General features: G+C 39.1%; 1 protein-coding gene across 1 annotated transcript in view; it reads right to left on the bottom strand.

Moving 5' to 3' along the window:
* The window catches only part of STARD9 (StAR related lipid transfer domain containing 9), a 123,297-nt gene that overhangs the window by 3,968 nt on the left and 101,154 nt on the right, over positions 1-18,175 (bottom strand). Inside the window, exons 26-31 of the mRNA XM_026061612.1 lie at positions 16,405-16,885; positions 4,255-15,519; positions 3,244-3,441; positions 2,289-2,469; positions 831-977; positions 78-186 (exon numbers count right to left, since the gene is read on the bottom strand). Coding sequence (XP_025917397.1) covers positions 78-186; positions 831-977; positions 2,289-2,469; positions 3,244-3,441; positions 4,255-15,519; positions 16,405-16,885 — 12,381 coding nt within the window. The remainder of the gene's footprint in view (positions 1-77; positions 187-830; positions 978-2,288; positions 2,470-3,243; positions 3,442-4,254; positions 15,520-16,404; positions 16,886-18,175) is intronic.

Raw genomic sequence — 18,175 nt, 5'->3', positions numbered from 1 at the left:
GGACTTGCATAAATAATAAATCTCATAAGGTTTTGAAATATGACTCTAACATAAGCGGATATATGTTTTGTACTTACCAAATGCTGAATCCTTCTGTAGTTGTTCTAACACATGAAGCTGACTGTTTCTAACAGCTGAACGACCTCTTGTATCTCCTCTTGAAAGCTCTGCATTTCCAGAAGAAACCTAATTTGAGAGAGAGAAAAAGTGCTTTTTATGGTGTGAACTGGGAAAAATAAGTTATGTAACACAGTAAATGGAACACTTACAGCAAATCTGCTTTACAAGGCTGGAAGCTTTTCTTTATATAGCATTACTAATTTCCTTTCACCTGATTACGAAATAACAACCTACCTCAGGAAATTTAGCAAAATAAGTATGAGGAGTCACCTGCCGGTACATGTTCCAAACATTAATTTCAGAACTGTTCATGTTCACACACAAACTCTCTCAAGTCAGTGTGTGCATCCCTCATCACTGAGAGGCACATTGACAGTATCAAATTCTGGTTTACCACAAAACAACCTTGTTGTTGCTAAAACTTTTGACTGATGGCATTGCTGACAATAGTAACACTGTTTGGCTTTTATAAATCAGCTTTAAAAGGCGTAAAGAAATGAAAGTGCCATTTTCCTCTGCAATTACATGGTGATGCTCCCTCCACCCTATGTAAGCCCTCCATGTACCAGTGACACAAACTTGTCTTGGCTGAGAGGTATGACAGAATATGAACCATCTCAAAAAGGTTTCTGATCTGTATTGTCCCTGTTACTGTTGAAGCATCAGGAGACATCAGTCTCACTGGCCAGTTGTCAACAATTTGTTCTCACCTGTCCCTCCCGGCTGCTGAGTTTACTTGCAGTATATGTAGCTGTGTTACTACTGTTGTAACCAGATGTTGGGCCAGAGGAAAGGCTGAGGCTGGAGTCTGTACATAAAGTGCTTGTACTTACAAGAGTCTTCAGCCTGGCTTCTTCCTGTAATAGATGTCAGAATATTAGAGACCAAAATGCACAAAACCTACCTTGCACAGCACTTAGTCAAATCAACAAAGATAACAGCACTGCAAGATGAAAGAGGGATCATCTAAAGTCTCATCTGGTTCAAGGTGTGCTGACAGTACAAAAGCTGTTGTGAGACAGAAAGTATTCATAAGTGTCACTTAATAATCTTAGGTCTTTCTATCGGGCCTGCTTATATAAGCCATGAATCACCCCATGAAACCAGACAATCTGGGAAGATCTGAATGACTCTAGCTTCTGTTTTTGTTGTTCTTCAGATACAAGAGTCCAGACTGTCAAAACAATGCTGGCATGTTTCTAGGAGGGCAAAAGGAAGGCAAAAAAACTCTTTGCAGTCCCATTTGATGCTCTTTGCCAACTTCTCCAGTAGTCCCTGATTTAACATGCTGGTCAAATGTGGTTGTTAAGGACTGAAGATTTTACTTTAACCAAGACAACTGTTCCATGCCAGCCTAAAAGATGAGGAAAAATTACATAATAAGAAAGTACCAAGAACTTTAAGATGATTTATACTTGCAACGATGGCTTTAAGTTAGGTTTTCCAACCCTAGTGAAGTACATCCATGTTTCACAACACAAATGATTTACAGATATGGATAAGATCCAGTTATCCAGTGGAGGTACCTGAATTCTAGGTGCCTTAAAGGGGCGTGGAGCAATGGAAATGACTGTTCATTGCATTTCTGCACATATGAAGAGAGGACGTCTGCAGCTATCATTATAGCTGCATTGTCATCCAGTGACAAAGGTAACTGCAGGAAATTATGGTCAGAACAGACTCATCCTAAGGAAGGTATTGTCTTTGGATATTGGAGAAAATTCACAGAAATTCTGACTGTGCATGATGGGTAACAAAGCACAGAAGAAAAAATAAGGGACAAATACAGGACAGTCTAAGAAGATAAATGGACAAAAAGAATGAAAGCATTTGTGTTTAAGTGCATATTGAAATAAACTAACTTTACCTTAGCAGAACTATTGCATAAGGCTGATATGCTCAGCAGGCATGGCTGTGTAAGCTCTATCCGCTGAGAAAACCTGTGGAGTTTCTTGCACACAAAATGTTATCAAGAAACAACAGTTCTGGGAAGATGTAGTTCAGAAGCATGAAGTATATCTGTTCAATATTACAGAGCTCTTTTTAAGCAAAAATTTGCATTTAATTCTTTGTTATTTCTACACATTATGTCAATCAGGAAAATAACAATATTAGACCATCAAAAAATTCTCTAAAAAGTGCATTAATGTGAATAATGCAGAACTCACCTTCTGTAACTGAGAAAATATTTGCTCTCGTATACGCCTTTTTTCTTGTTCAGCTCTCTCACGAAGTTTGTCCCTAGCTCGTGCAATTTCAGTCTTGGCTTCCTCTCGTGCCCTCTGATAGTCTCGGAGCAATAGCTCAATCTCTGAAGGGTGCTGAACGCTTCTTTTTGGTTCTTGAACTCTGTGAGGATGGTAAGTGGGGGAAAAACAGTATACAAGTTACTTGAAACCAGGTCACTTGCCAAAGTATCATGAGAAAATCATCTTTCAATATGAAAGAGGAAAATTTTCAAGAACAGCAAGTAGCCACAGTAGCCTCCAAAAAAGTTCCTCTTTGTTCACTAGAGGCATTAAGCTTGGAAAATGGATTCAGACTGCAAGTTCAGTTCACCACTGAGATTACTCTAGCACTTGCACTGATTTCGCATGCAAAATAACTGTGCTGGGAAAACACCCTTCTACTAACCTACCACAGAGGAAGCAAAAGTCATTTAGGGGAAATGGGGAGTGAAAAACTCAAATTCTACATGGTGATGGGTTCTGCAGAACTCACTTTTTTGATATTTAACATGACACTTAACTACTTCCTATAGCTTTTAAGTTAGAGAAGGAACAAGAAACAAGATTGGTCTATAATCAGTCAAGATTGAATCCTTGGCTTTCCTTTTACATCACACACAAAATAAATTAGGCACTTGTTATACTGTGAAATAACTAGATAGAAGGAAGAATGTAATGAATGTTTTTCTGGAATCGGGCACGTTTTATCCTGAAAACACTTTTTATCCCAAAGATTACCACTTCTGACTTCAGCATTAAGGAGAATAGTTCCTCTGCTGTTCTGCTGTCTCCTGCCACAGAAGTCTCAGACACGCCAGTAGAAATTGTTCATGTGCACCTATCATGAACACTCTTAACGTTCATCATGCCAAAAGAGATGTTCCTAATGCCTTACCTAGTATTTTCCACCACGTTTCTTCTCAGTTGTTGCAGATATTCTCGCCGTCTGCTGGGGAGATCTAAATCCCTCTGACTTGCATCCAGCGTCTGCAACAGACTCAAATGCTTTTGAGGACTCAAACTTTGGCTTCTTCGGTACCTTTGCAGCCTTTTTTCTCTTTCCTTCCTCAGAGTTTCAATAGTCCTCATGTGTCTGTCAGGGAAACAAGATTAGAGCCACAAAGTGCACCCTGCAAAGTTACAATTTCTGTTTTTTAAATACCTTAAAAACTAGGTAGCTTTGTAATGTAAAATTTATAGGAATCTAATAACATACACCCCCCCCTGCAAGCATCCCTTCGGTCACATGGTGACAGATGATGCAGAAATTCTAAAACTCCACTGGTTTTGTAACAGTAGGACAAGCCTACAAATGTCTTGTTTAAGGCTTAAAATGGCTGAGAGGCAAATTGAGAAAGGAGACTGATATAGTTACTCCCAATTTTTTTTTTAGTTACAATAACTTCCCAAACTCAGTTTTATCATCCAGTCACAAGAATGTAGCATCTTTATTTTTCATAATTCCTTTTGTATTTTTGTGGGTTTTCAATTTTGGTTTTCACATGTTCATACAGCAGTGTTTATTCACAGAAGCAAGAATGAGATACTACCATAAATAGGATGAATCAATTATTTTTACACTGCAATAAATCAACAAAATATAGTCCCATGGTCACAGGGCATATATGATCACTCTCATAGCTGCTAAAATTTTAAGAGTAGGGTGACACTGGATCTGAATGACACTGAATCTTGTACTTTTCCCTGTCTCCTTTAAGTAACCCCCAAATTTTGCCGTAAATGCATTACTTAACTATGTATAAAATAAGCTTAATGCTGCATCTCTTCAGATATAGTTCATTGAGCTCAATGACTAAGTGTTCATTACTAAATGTTACCTAGCTGAATGAATAGTACATGAAGTGTATTCCAAATACTTAAAACAACACTATTTTAAGTAATTTACCGTTCATAAAGTTGCTGCTTTATGGGAATCAACATCAGGTCATCTGTGGTTCCACTCTGAAGAATTTTCAGCAGTGCATCTGTCTCCCCAAGGCCGTAATTCAGCTTTGCTTCGGTGAGCTCCACAGTAAGGGGGTGCTGGTGCAGATCCAGGTGTATGCCAGACATAATATGAGCACGCTCTCTCTGAAGTCTTTCAATCTCTCTATTTCTGCTTTCACAGAGCTGAGATTTTCCTTCCACTTCTGTTGCTTGCTTGCTTCTAGGTTTCTTTTCTGCCTGACTTTGTAAATCAGCTGTACTGCCACTCAAGCTAAGTAACAAAGAAGGAGGACTGCCCTTAACACCACACCAGTTGCTAAATTTATTGTGTACAGGTAAGTCACGAAGACTGTAGCTCCGAGGCCTGTGAGGCTTTGCAGAAGTAGTATTTTTGTTCAGAAGGATTTCAGTGTCACATTCGCTTTCAGACAGAGAATCTGTATTGTCATCTTGCAAGGAAGTCTGCACATCACTCACATCAGAGAGAGGGAGAGGGCAGCTATTTTCATTTTTCCAAAAGAAATCATGAAATTGTAGAGAAGATGCTTCTACTTGAGGTTCTGAGGATTCGTCAGCATTTGTCTTATTTGAAGAAGTGGCACTAATTTCTTGTTTAAAAAGTAAGTCAGAATTTGGAGGTGAGTAGTTATGAATCAAAGCAGTATCAGAATTATCCACATATTTTTCATGCCTGATTCCTCCTAAAGAGCCTCTTCCTCTCCTTGTGACATACATACAGTGAAGTGAATGTTCCAGTGGACTGTGGTCTCTACGATCATTTGTTAAAAATTCCCTGTGGCCAGAGACCTCTAATGTACTACTAGAGTGATAAAGTCGTTTTGCACAAATTGTAGTGTGTGTGTCAACCATGAGTCCATGCTTTTGTTTCAAGTCTTTTGTACCACCTCTTCCTAAAAGCTCTTTGGCTGCATTCTTATCTGAGAAACTGCCAAATGTCTTTCTTGTGTCCTTGTTGTCTCTGGAAGTGCTTGATTCACTGTCTGTTTCCGTCTGTGAAAAGTTGTCCATGTGCGGTTCCATGCCAGACCGTGGTAATGACCTCTGCTTTCTCTGACTGCGAAGGGGACTTGAAGTATCACTGGAATATTCCAGAGGCCCCTTAGAAGAGCAGACTGACTTGTTAAAAGCTATCTGGCTGTTGGGACTAGCACTAAGAGTAAGAATAGGGGAAGAGGCCCTATCAACTAACAAGGTGTTTTTGTGACAAAGTTTTCTTTCTACTGGAATCTCCAGTTCATCGACAGTTCTTTTATCCTGAGCATAAGATGCTGGAGATTGAAAGGTGCTATTAGTAGGGCTGCTAACTATAGTGCATGAAGAATCATCTTGCCCTGAACTCAGCAAAGACGATGCAATAGATGAAACTCTGGTACTAGCAAAAGCAACGTTCTGCTGTGCATTTAATGTTTTTTGAAAACCTAAGATGGGAGTGGAGGTTCTGGGTAAGAGAGGCAGACGCATAAAAGAATCTTCCAAAATGCTGTCGAGACTGTCATGGAAATCAGGATTACTCAAGGTTCTCATCTCAGTTCTTTCTGGTGTTCTGTCTTTGAAAGAGAGCATTTCCTCTTTCCTTTTGGGAATCTTACCTACTGCATCTGCACCAATCCCTTTCAAATCAATGTTTCCTGCTTGAGCTGCCCTCAATTCATTTTCCATTTTTGCTTGCACTAGTTTTACTTTGTGTTTGCTTTGAGGTTCTGAAATCTCAGTTTGAATGCCTATATCTGCTGTAGTTTGAGTGCAGCTATCTGATCTAGTAGCCTTTACGGCCTCTTCCATTCCCTTTTGCTTGATTTTGGCATTCTGTTCGTTATCTATAATATTTTGTTGGGAGAGGTTTCCCAAGAGCTCAGAAGTGTTCTGAAGAAGCTGTGAAAGATGCATGGACAGGTTCTGCATGCTTGCCCAAGAAGAAGGTTGCTGAAATAAATCTTTGCTTGTTTCTTGCTTTCTTGCAGAAACATCTGTATAGCTTCTCTGGTGCCTTCTCTGTCTTCTGTACCTTCCTGTACTTGCTGTTTGTGTTCCCTGCTCACACGTAATTCCTGGTGGTTTTTTGGAAGACCCTTCTGACTCAGAAGGATACAACAGCATGATTTCATCAACCTGCATTGAAGAGTTACCATGCTGTGCAGAAGCATTATCAAAATCAGCAACATTATTTCCTGGATTAGTTTCCAGTGTTTCACTGGGTACATTGCTATACTGCTTGGTACTGTCACTTGGGTATGCAGATTCAAAGCCCTGTCTGATCTTGTCCCATCCTTGAAGATCTTCCATGCTGCTTAAAGTGCTTGATAGAACTTTTGCTGTAGCATATGAACTGAGATGAGAATGAAAAGGAGAATTTTGAGAATTCAATCCATTGTCCACACTGGAACATCTCATAACTTTACGATTATCCAGGTTTAATGGAATTTGATTGCAAGAGACATCACTTGCACTTCCAAAAACATACTGTTTCCAGCCAATCTTGCATGATCCATCTTGTTGCCATGGATGAATATATGGATTGATATCACTTGAACTAAAATGCATTGCATCTTTATTGTCTTGTAAAAACAAATCTGTTTCTTCTGACTGGTATCCAGCTTCTTCAACTCTCCCTTCACTACACTGAGCTACAGAACTACTCTTTGAATGGATATTTGATTCTGCACCCACAGAATGGTGAGCTATGGGCAGTAAAGATGACGGAGAATGAACAGTGCAGTCTTTTAAAGACTGGCTGCTTTGAGTTCTCTCCACATAATTTTGTAAACTTTTTGGATTATAGTTTGCAGATTTCTTATTTTGTTTCATTCTCTGCTGAAATCTGGATTTAGATTTAACCTGTAGAAAATTCTTTGTTTCTTGCTTTGAAAATTTTTCAATTCCACGAAGATCATCTTCAGTTGGTGATGGAGGCTCTACACTCATATTTAAATCTTGTAGTGATTTAGACGCAGGATATGACAAAAGATCTGCCTTAGATGAAGCTTCCAAAGTGCATTCCAGATCAGAAATCACAGCAATAGCTGGGGCTGATAGTCTATGACTTTGTAAATAAGGTCGCTGTTCACTTTGTTTAGAGCTCTTTGTATTCTGTGTAGTAAAATAAGATCTTTTGCTCCTGAATTGCACCAGCTGGGATTCTTGTGGAGGCAAATCATGGTTTTCTGGTAAAAACTTTAAGGAGGTACTTTGATTATTCATTACAGAAAACTTCAGTCTTTCTGACTTCAGAGTGTTATTCTTCATTATAGCATCTCCCGTTCTTGGACAATTGTCTGCATCATCAGCAAGGCTATCAACACTTGAACCTGTATTATTTTGGCAAAGTAAAATCGCTTTTCTGCCATTTGTACTTGTTCTACTTGGATTATCACCTGTAGGCACAAACTGACAATTGCCTTGCAGATCTACAGGCTTTTTTTCAAAACCTGAGACAGTGTGATACAGTCCTCTAGGATCAATACTACTGCTGTATGTGGGACATGTTGGACCAGATGAATTGCTCATGCGTTCAGGATCCACATTAACATTTCCTGGATACAGATTTTGCAGCATTGCAATTTGTGGGCCTATTAATTCATTCAGAGAATTTGAAGATACCATCATTTGCAGTTCAACAGGTTCTCTACTTAATGTTTTTCTCTGCTTTCTCTTTACTGCAGAAGGTTCAACCTCAGTATTTGAATGCAGTTCTTCCTCATTTCTGGTAAGTACTTCTCTCATTTGTCCTTCTTTAATAAGAATTGCCCTTCCAGTATCCCAAAAAGGTAATGATGGTATTAAAAGAGAATCATCATCATCATCATCATCAAGTACTTTTTTGGGGTTTTCTGTGCAAACTTTCTGTAGTGGAACTTTACCCCAGAGGTGCTGATCAACTGCTGTTTCATTGTCAAATTGTTCACAGTTACTTCTATGTACAGGTTCCCCATCTGCAGATGCAGAATCTTCACATGTTTCTGTGTCGGATACTGGATAATGCCTGTTTTCTTTTGCAAGAGAAAGTAAAATACTTCCCGAAGCAGGTGTCAGCTGATCAAATACCACAGCCTTATCAGACTGAGTGTCTTGCATTTGTAAAACAGCAAATGGAGAATGCTTCAAAGTACTTGTATGCAAAACATCGTATGTGCCTGTTTTACTGTGGTCTGAATCTGCAGTTAAAGAAGATTCTGAAAATGCTGTTAAGGATGGGTAATTAACTTTTGGAAATGCCTGGGGGAAATCTCTTTCTTTTACAGAGTGCAGGTCTGCAGAACTAGAGGATATTTGCTCAGTCAAACAAGTGCCTTGAAGTGAGTCCTCAAGGTGACTAAATACTGGAGATTTTGAGTCACCCAGTAAACAAGCAGTGTCAAAAGCATTAAAGTTGTTGGAGCTTTGAAACTGTGTATCAGTTGGAATATCTTCTGCAGAGTAGGATGGAAGTGACTTTGATTCTTTACTGCAAATCTGTCCCAGGCTTTGAAAAGCAAGCAAGGCTGATTCTGGTACAGTCACATTAGAAGCACAAGTGTAGTCCTCTAGGTACTCACGCATTTTATTTTCTCTTTCATCATCACAATTCTGGAAGGAATCTTGAATTGCTTCCCCCTTTTGATCTGTTCTCACAACTTCTTCAGAGAGTTTATTATTCTGAGCATCTGTGGCCTCTGTAACTGCTGAATTATTTTTCCTTTCATCTCCTTTTTGATTTAGAGAGCAAACATCAAGAAGAGGTACAGATACACTTAAATTGGTTGATTCACTTTCAAAGTATTTTGCTTTTTCAAAGAGAACAGCATCATTTTTACATTTGTCTCCATTGCTGCTGATTAAAAAATCATCAAATGAGACTGGGCTATTCAGGTGACTAGCAGAATATTCAGAAGTATAAGAATTCCTATTATAATTTAGAAACTCTTCACTATATTGTGCATTTTCCCCTGGGGACTTGTTCAGGCTTTCTGAAAGGGTTGAAGCATTCTCAGAAACAGTGCTCTCTGGACAGTCTACACAGCACTCTTCAGAAGTCCCACGTTCCTGAATCTCTCTAGGCTCACTCCGATATCCAAATACATCAGGAAACCTTGCATTATCTTTTTTACTGATTGTTATAGCATAGTTCGTGTTTAGACATTTCTCCTTCTCATCACGTTGCGATAAACTCCACGAGTGAAGTTCTTTCTGAGTTGTATTAATATTGTGAAACGTTCTTTGAGAAGAGATGTCTAGTAAAGAATGCTTTATTTCTTTTCTCATATCTTCCATCATTTCTTTCTCTGAAGAAGAAAGCAAGTTTGAATTATCCAAGAGCAGTGAATGAGACACAATGGCACCCTTTTTCTCTTGAGCTGTATCTTCTACAGAATTAAAACAGTCTTTTGATAGTTTGTTAACCATTAAATCCATGCTATGTTCTTCATGAGAGCTGTTAACATCCCGAATTATACCTTCAGAAGAATCTGTTTTTTCCAAGGAAAATGAATTTCCTTCTGACCCTTGCTTAAGTGCAACAGTTACAGATTCATAACATCCCATACTATAGGGAGTAGAAGAGATGTCCTTCTCATTGACAGGTTGCCCAGATGCAGCAGAATCAGGTGCACTGTTAAAGGATCTTTTCTCCTGTCTGTCCAGCATGATCCTGGTTTGCAGGAAAGCAGCACTTTTACTTTGTATTTTATCAGAAAGTGATTTATCTACTCCCTTTTTGTCAACTGTAACAGGTGCACCAACACAGACCTCATTCTCCAGTAATGTTTCATAATAAGGAAGAACAGCTCCAGTTCCAACACTGCTATTAGATGGTTTTGTATGTCCTTTCAATGCAGTGGGAACATCTTGAACAAGATAGGAATTGTCACTTACTCCAAGGTATAAAAGATGATTTACAGACTGACACAGGGAGTCTTTAAGTGAACCTTCTTGAATTTTTTCAGTAGACTTTAGAGTTGCTGGTGGATTTTGTGGCTTGTTGGTGTTTTCATCATTTCTAGAAAAGCTTGTAGACACCCACTGGCTTTCTTTTAAGATTTCATTTAATCTGCTGTCATCTTGTGTCAGCTGGCAGCTGTCTTTGTTTTCTGGGAACAGTTTGTTCAGGTTTTGTAGAACTATCAGTTCTACCTCCTCTGTCTCTTCTACAAACATCTGCTTTTCTCTGTCTGCTTTGGCTACTTGCTCTACATTTATCAAATGCACTTTCTCCTTCTCCTCAACTCTGGAGGCTACTGGATCCGATTCACAAATATCAGGTCTATTTCTAACAATATTTACATTCAAGTTTTCTGAAGTGCCATCCTCAGCATATTCCATAGAGCAACTCATATACGTATGGTTGTCCTCTTTAACATGGAGACTTTCAGATTCTCCTTCAATTCTGCATTGGTCTATTCCAGTACTATCATCAACTGAACAGTCATGTACATTGATGTCTTTCATCACTGTGTTTTTTATATCCATAACAGAGTCCACTGAGCCACTGTCTTCACTCATTTCAACACGATCATAGTAATCCTGTGTTAACCTTGAATCATCTACTGACAGAGTATTCTGTTCTAGTCCTGAAGCTGTAAGGTATCTTTCAGGGATCTCAGATTGATTTAAGATTTCCTTATCATCTCTGTCACAATACATCTGATGTACAGCTGGAGTCTCTTCAGTAAATAAAACAACATTTTCATCTGTGCATATGTCTTCTTGCCTTGTAACAAGCAGCCCCTCAGTGTTCATCATGATAGTTTGTTCTTTACTTCCAGTCACTTCACATCCATTAACCTTGTTTTCCTGGTAAAAGTTTTCATGGGCCAAGCAGTTTGGTATACAATGTTCAGTTAAATTGCTAGAACCTACTTGTTTTTCATTTTCAGGTTTTTCTAAAATATTTTCTTGCCTACCTGTCATTATTACTGTTGCAGCTATGTCCTCTGTATTAAACACATTCTCTGTTGTTGTGTCTCTCTGTAAAAGCCCTTCACAAGCATCAAGGAAGTCTGAAGTATTCTGAGTAAAATCTGTGGTGCTGGAACATCTGGCTGAAGGAGCATTTTGGGCAGCAACAGAAAGCTCTGGTGAATAAATATCTATTTCTCTTTTGTCACTCATTTTATTTTGGCAAAAGTTACTTGTCTGAAGACAGCTATCAGAACACACAACTCCTTTTGATTCCTGAGTGTGTTCTACACCAGTGCTTACTACCTTTGATCCCTCTTTTTCTGCCTCTTCACGTGCTGCTGTCAGGCACAAGTTTGTATAAAACTCACACTGAACTTCACAAGCTACAATATCAATAGGTTTCTTTGGATTCTGAGATAGGCTGCCTTTAAAATTCTCTCTACTCCTATCCTCAGTTTCACTTTGGACTTCGACTACCGGGTAGTCATGTAAACTTTCAATCTGTCTGGATTTACTTTCTAATGTATTTTCTTCTAGTTTGATTACAGCATTGATCAATTTGGTCATTTCTTCTTTTGTACTCTGATAAGGAACCATAGTTTCTTCTGAATCAGTTTCTGCATTTTTAAAAAACTTGGATATTTTGTTCATATAAGGACTCTCCTCTTGGAAAACAGTAGCTAATGAATTTGTGTTGTATTCAAATACTCTTCCCAACTCTGAGTTTACATACTCTCCAACAAGCAAAATATTCTCTGAACAGTCGCTTTCAAAAAGGACTTCTTTCTCTTCTCCTGATTCAAGTGAAGATTTGTTCCAAGTTTCTGTTTCCAACAGACCGGTTGCATCAAATTCCACAGAAATATCAGTCTTATGCATATTGTTTTTCTGCCCTGTTGATTTTGAACAGCATATTGTGCAAAGGCAGTTAGAACGTATCCCAGAACAACTTTCTGGGGCACTAACTTCCATAGTAAGATTAGATCTATCATCACAATTTCCTTTCACTATTGTGACATGCTCCAATAGTTTATCATATTTTTCAGTCTCAGAAGCACTTTGAAGAAGATTAGCTTTCTTTGCAGCTTGGTAAAATATGCCTGAATTGGGTTCTGGGAGTGAATTATTTGTACTTTCACAAAGAGCAGTATGGAAGGCCTCAGTGCCTTTCCCATTTGTGTTCACTGTGAGGTAACTTACTTCATTTTCCACTAGGTTTTTATATTTGGATGAAAGTTCTTCCTGAACTACAGACTGAGAACTCAAGATACTGTGTTCTTTACTTTCACTGCTTTCTTCTCGTATGATATCGGCACACAATGTAGAGTTTTCTGAAATATGTTGGGATAAGCAACTTGCAGGACTGTCTGCTAGTGAACATTCATGGGAATAATTTTTTAAAGCAATTTTGCTTTTAAATTCATGATGATTTAATGAAGACAAGTCTTCATCCTTTGCTTTGTATTCTTCATTGTCTCTGAATGAAGGCATCTCTGAGACAATCTCTGCCAAGCTGTCTGTGCTTGTTTTCATACAGATTATCTCTTTTTGAGATATTGCTATTGGTGTTGCAGATTGGTCATAACTTGCACTGTGAGCAAAAACTGAAGGGTTGCATTGGTATGTTATTTTCTCTGAAGAAAAATCTGTGTCTGTTGTTATTTCTTCTGCAGACATTTGTTCATAATCCATATCTTGCACTGTTTCCAGATTACTTTCTCCAGACCTGAGGAGACCTACCATAACAGCTGATTCTGCTCCTTGTCCAAAGAACGCTGGAAGCACGCAACTGCTTACTGGATAGCAGGTCTTGTTTCTTGTGTCATTGAGAAAGAAACCCTCATCACAACATGTTGGTATTTCCCTTCTTGGAAAGAGCTGCTCATAGTTTCCAAATTTTACTTGTTTTACTATAGATACCTGTGTTGAGGCCATATTAAGAGCAAGTTCTGTAGAACATCCAGTGGCAGGGGCAGAGACAGGTGCACTTCCGGTGTCTGTTATCTTTGATTCTACCATCAAGTTATCACAGTCATCATCTAGGTAATCTTTTTCAATAGTTCTGAAGAAATCATCCTCTAAATCTGCATCTACACAGACATTTCTCTGCTCCAAAATGTGCACAGGCAACACGGAAATAAAAGATGGTTTTTTCAGATCATGATCTTTTGGCAGCACTGGATGAGTTGCAGGGAGAGAATCCTCCTCTTTTCCAGATACAGGTGACAAGCAGTCTGCAGTGGAGGTGCTTTCCAAACAGCTGAATATTTGCATGCATTCAGTGATAGACCTATAAGTAGGCAATTCATTCAGTTTTTCACGTTCAGGATGAGTTGACCTTGAATGTTCACAATAATCATGTTTTGCTGAAATAGGAAGAAAAGAAGAGCTTGGTCCTACTGAACTAACAAATGAGGACATTACATCTTGAGATTCCAAGAAAGTATTTTCATCAGAGTTTGCCCATCCTTTAAGAGTCCTATTTAATGATCCATTCTCAGAAACTCTGTTCGCATCTGCTGTTGTTTCAGTTTCAGGTAAAGGTACTTCTGATGTGACAGAGGGGAACACTGTGTTTATTTCATTTATACTGTGTGATAAATGAGTAATTCTGTTCATCTGCTTTGAGCCAGAAACAAAAGACACTTCAGCAGCTGACTGCTTCAGATCATCTTTCTTCAACCAACCCTCTGGTTTGCTTAAAGGGCACAGACGAGCATCTTGAAATTCCAAATTTTCATGGGAAGAAGGTGCTGTTATTCGGGGGTTGCTGATTTCACCCTTTAAGTCACATGAAGGCCAAGCATCAGTAGTAAGCAATGGTTTTCCACTTGTGCAATACAATCTTTTATCAAGAGACCTTTCTTGTTCTACAAAAGAGACCTTTGTCTCCTTCAGCAACTGCTTGCAAGCATTACTGGAAGCAGGCTGTGCCTCAGTATCCAAATAAAAGGAACTGCTCAGCTTCAGATCATAACTTGTCCCTTCTCTCTCTGTGTCACAGGTCTTGAGTTCATGGTCTTCCTCAGTTTGTATAGTTGGTGATCTAGGAGACTCTAACTTCCAAAAAATCTCTGCTGGCACTTCATCAGATGAATCAGATTTGGATTCTTCTATCAGCTCTTCTGCTGGAATCTCTTCTCCATCAGCCAAGCTGTCCAGAGAAAAACTTCTTTCAGCTTTTCCCAGTCTCCTGCGTAATGCATATGATGTCACCAAAGATGAAACATGATGATCAGGTCTGCTTTGGTAAAACTTAGCTGGCTCGTTGTGGGCTTTTAACTTGTGAAATCGGTTTTTATTTTGCTTTTTGGCTTTATTTTCCTTTTCCACCAGAGAGTCTTGTGACATTTGACTGTCATCACTCTCAGAATCTTCTGGATTGGTGAGACATTTATTCCTGTCAAAATCTTCTTGTTTCAGTTTCTCTGTGAAGGCTTTTGCATAAGCACAGGAGAGAGAATCTACAGAGTAGGAACTGTCAGTATCAGAAATCTCATTTTCATCATCCTCTTGCCAGTTCCCTAACACATCTGCCACTGTTTTGGACACTCCAGCACTCAACATCTCAGCACTGTGCCATCTTTTTTCAATGTAACAGAGTGGTGCCTGTGTGTTTATCTTGGTGAGATTTCCAACTGATGTTGCTGCCATCAGAAATTCTTGCCGTTTCTCACAACTTGGCAAGACTGAGCTTGGTGCTCTCTTCAAATTCTTTGCTGTTTGGTTTAGATGTGCTGATGGTGGCTTTCCATACACCTCTGTTTTCTTCATTTCTTTAGGAAAGTTTTCTGAAGGAGAACCGCGGCCTTTTGCATTGATATCCATTGTAGTCTTTTTATTGGATACCTGAGCTCTATTTTGTTCTAGATATCTGCTTACAGGCTGACTTAAATCTCCTAACACCTTTGCTTTTGTCATTCTTGTTCCTGTAATAAAGGTCTCAGGTTCATCTTTCTCTATAAAATGATCAGGAGAGCAACTTTTAGAGGGCTGGTTTTGAGATCCAGTTTCCCCTGGGCTGTCATCCAACTTTTCCATTTTTTGATCAATTTTGTTAATATGAGCCATGATAGTTGAGTCATTAGAGACCTTTTCTGCTCCTTTTTTATTTCCAAACAAGGATGGTTTTTGTTTTTCACTTAGCTGCCTCTGGACTGGAAAGGAGATACCTTTTTCATCATTAAGGTCATCTCTCCTGGAAATGTCTTTAGCTTTTCTGTAAAGATATTCTACAGATGACAGCTTCCCTGATGGACTGCCTTCACAGCATTGATGAGTATTTGGTGAGGTAGATAACTCTGAGACAGTCTCCCTCTTCAACAAACAGCTGGGAAAAAAAAGAAGAAAAAGCCTAATCCTCACTTGAATAATGTACTTTACAATGCTACCACACCAGTCACGTATTGCAGTTAAGAGTAACGACACATGAAGCAACAATCTTAATGCCTTTCAAAAGCAAATTCTAGCAGAGAATAAAAAAAAAAATGTATTCTGTCATTAACCATATAGTCCCCTACCTGTCCTAAAATATTTTATGTGACACAAATGAATGGCTTAATGCTAAAATAGAGATATCGTATTTATTCTATGTAGGCTTAAGTAGCTGCAAAAGTTAGTTAAAAACAGAGGATAGTTCTAAGTCATAGAAATTCACTTAGCAGGGTTTAGCTATTCCTTTCATCCAGGTCTACTGGAACATGCTGTGGTAGGCACTTTAGCACCCCAATTTTCTAGCACTGTGAAGAGAGGTATATTTAGCTTGAAAAAGGCTGGTCAGCCTCAAAGTCCAAGCCAGAATCACCCTAAAGATATAAATACTCTAAGGGAAGAGTTTGACCATAATCAAGATAAAATGGTGCAGAAATTAGTATTTACCAACAGTCTGAACAAGGTAAGAACAGAGAGTTAAACCAGTTCTAGAAAACATTCACACTGGGGTAAAACGTGCAGAAATGCTTGAGAGAGGAAAGAAAAAAACACAGTGAGAAAGACAATGTCATAGGGCTAAGTAGGGAATGCACAGTACAAATCCTAGCAAAAGTGACAAAGAGCTCCAGTGTGACATACAATATAGTAAGTTTGTTGATATCACAAGTTTTAGGATTGTTTCAATAAGTTGAAAGGCATTCTGGCTTATAGGTGACCAGTGAAAATATCCTGAATTTAAATTACTTTTTTTAAGTGCCAGAGGAATCTGTTGATGTTAACTTACCTGGGTACATGGGGCAGATGGAGGTTACAGAGTGAATGCCGCCTGTGCTGCAAGGAACTTGAACCCAGTGACTTCCTTTGCTTTTCCAGTTGATGATCCCAAGAGGCTACTGCAATATTTTGGTTCAGGACTGGGGATTGTTTCACGCTGTCTTCGTTTAGCCAGCAGCTAGCCTCCAGCTGCTGTAGGTTTTGCTTAGCTTCCAGTAACTTCTGCTTCTTGACTATCCTTTCCAGCTGGAATTTGACCTTTTTCCGTCGTATGCTTCTTTCTGCCTTTTTTAGGGAGTATCTTCGCAAGAGCTCCAGCTGCACCAGTCTCTTCTGGTTCTGCTCTAGCAGGGAAGGGCAGATTTCCTGCCCCCCAGTACTCTGTACCTCAGCCTCTGCGTACAGTGTAGATTCTGTTTGCACAGCAAACTCCCTCTGTTGCTGTTGCAGGGCAGCCAGTTGGTTATTCTCATCTATAAGCCACTGCTGGTCTGTAAACAAAATGATTGAAAGAAAGTAAAAATAATAGGGAAAAAATTATTACTATTTTGTTTCTTAATTTAATCAGCTTTGAGAGCCCATTTGAGAAAATAGCTATGCAGTAGAGCAAAGTCTTGACAAGACTTTGAGAGAAAAATGTATCATTACTGCACAGTACTGAAAGCCTTTCCATTGGGATAAGGACTCAGCCAACTGCAAGAAGGCAGGATGAGTGCGGGGTTGGCTGCTAAGGCTAAGGGAAACTGGTGGACAAGACCTTGTTTGAAAGAGAAAAGTGAAACACATTCCAATTAGATACAGTGACACAATTTCTCACAGATTATACTCAAACATCATCTCAGTTTTGTTCTTAAAATGGAAATATTTAAAGGGCCTAAGTTCAATTCTGTGCACTTTCAGGCACATGSTATATATTCACACTAAGGAACTATGACTTCAGTAGCTTTTTATTCTGAAATATGTTACTACTTCTACCTTAACTATTCTACAGTCACATTTTAAGGTTTGCATGTGTTACTTAGGAAATTAAGGTATGTGTATTGAGAACAGTTTTCAAGGGAACAAGAAGAGAATGTCATATAGAGGTGAATAGAGCCTCTCTATGTTAAGACAGGGAGCCGAATTTCATAAACATGCTAACAAGCATTCAACTGGTAAATTCCTACATTTTGAGTAAAATATATGCATTTCAGCAATCTTAAAATGCTATTGACCTCTCATCATAGTGTTTGAGAGTTTTACAACTGTTTTAAAACAAACATTTCTCTCTGTGCCTCTTTGGTCCTGTGCTTTCCTCTTTAGAAGATATAATTTGACTGAAGCAACAACAAAACAAAGAAACCTTTCAAACTATTTTCTTAAGTCAGGCTAAGGGAATTTGTGTTCAGCCCAGAAAAACAGCAAGTTCTGTGCTTGCTCTTATCAGTGGCAAGTTCAGCAAAGCAGTTCCAAACCTGAAGACTCGACCTCTCCTCGCTCAGGTCAGGATGTGCATCATTCCCAGGGACAGCTGCCTGGTACAGTTGGGCCTGCAGATGGGCATGCAGCTGTAGGAGTGGGTTGGAGATGATGCTGTAAGGGAGCCTCTCAGTAGCTACTTGCCAGCCAGTTCTGCCGACCCCTCTAAACCCATCAGATGGAAACCTCCCATGCATCAACAAACACCGAGTGGTATCTGGCTGAGGTAGAGCAACAATCACAGAATTTGCTATCTATTGTAACTACATCTGCTCCAACAAGCACTTGCCAAAACAGACTGATCAAAACCCACATATCCTGTA

Source organism: Apteryx rowi, unplaced genomic scaffold (genome assembly GCF_003343035.1).
Source record: "Apteryx rowi isolate R43461 unplaced genomic scaffold, aptRow1 scaffold_183, whole genome shotgun sequence".
Taxonomy (NCBI): Eukaryota; Metazoa; Chordata; class Aves; order Apterygiformes; family Apterygidae; genus Apteryx; species Apteryx rowi.
This window is presented reverse-complemented; position numbering and strand designations above follow the sequence as displayed.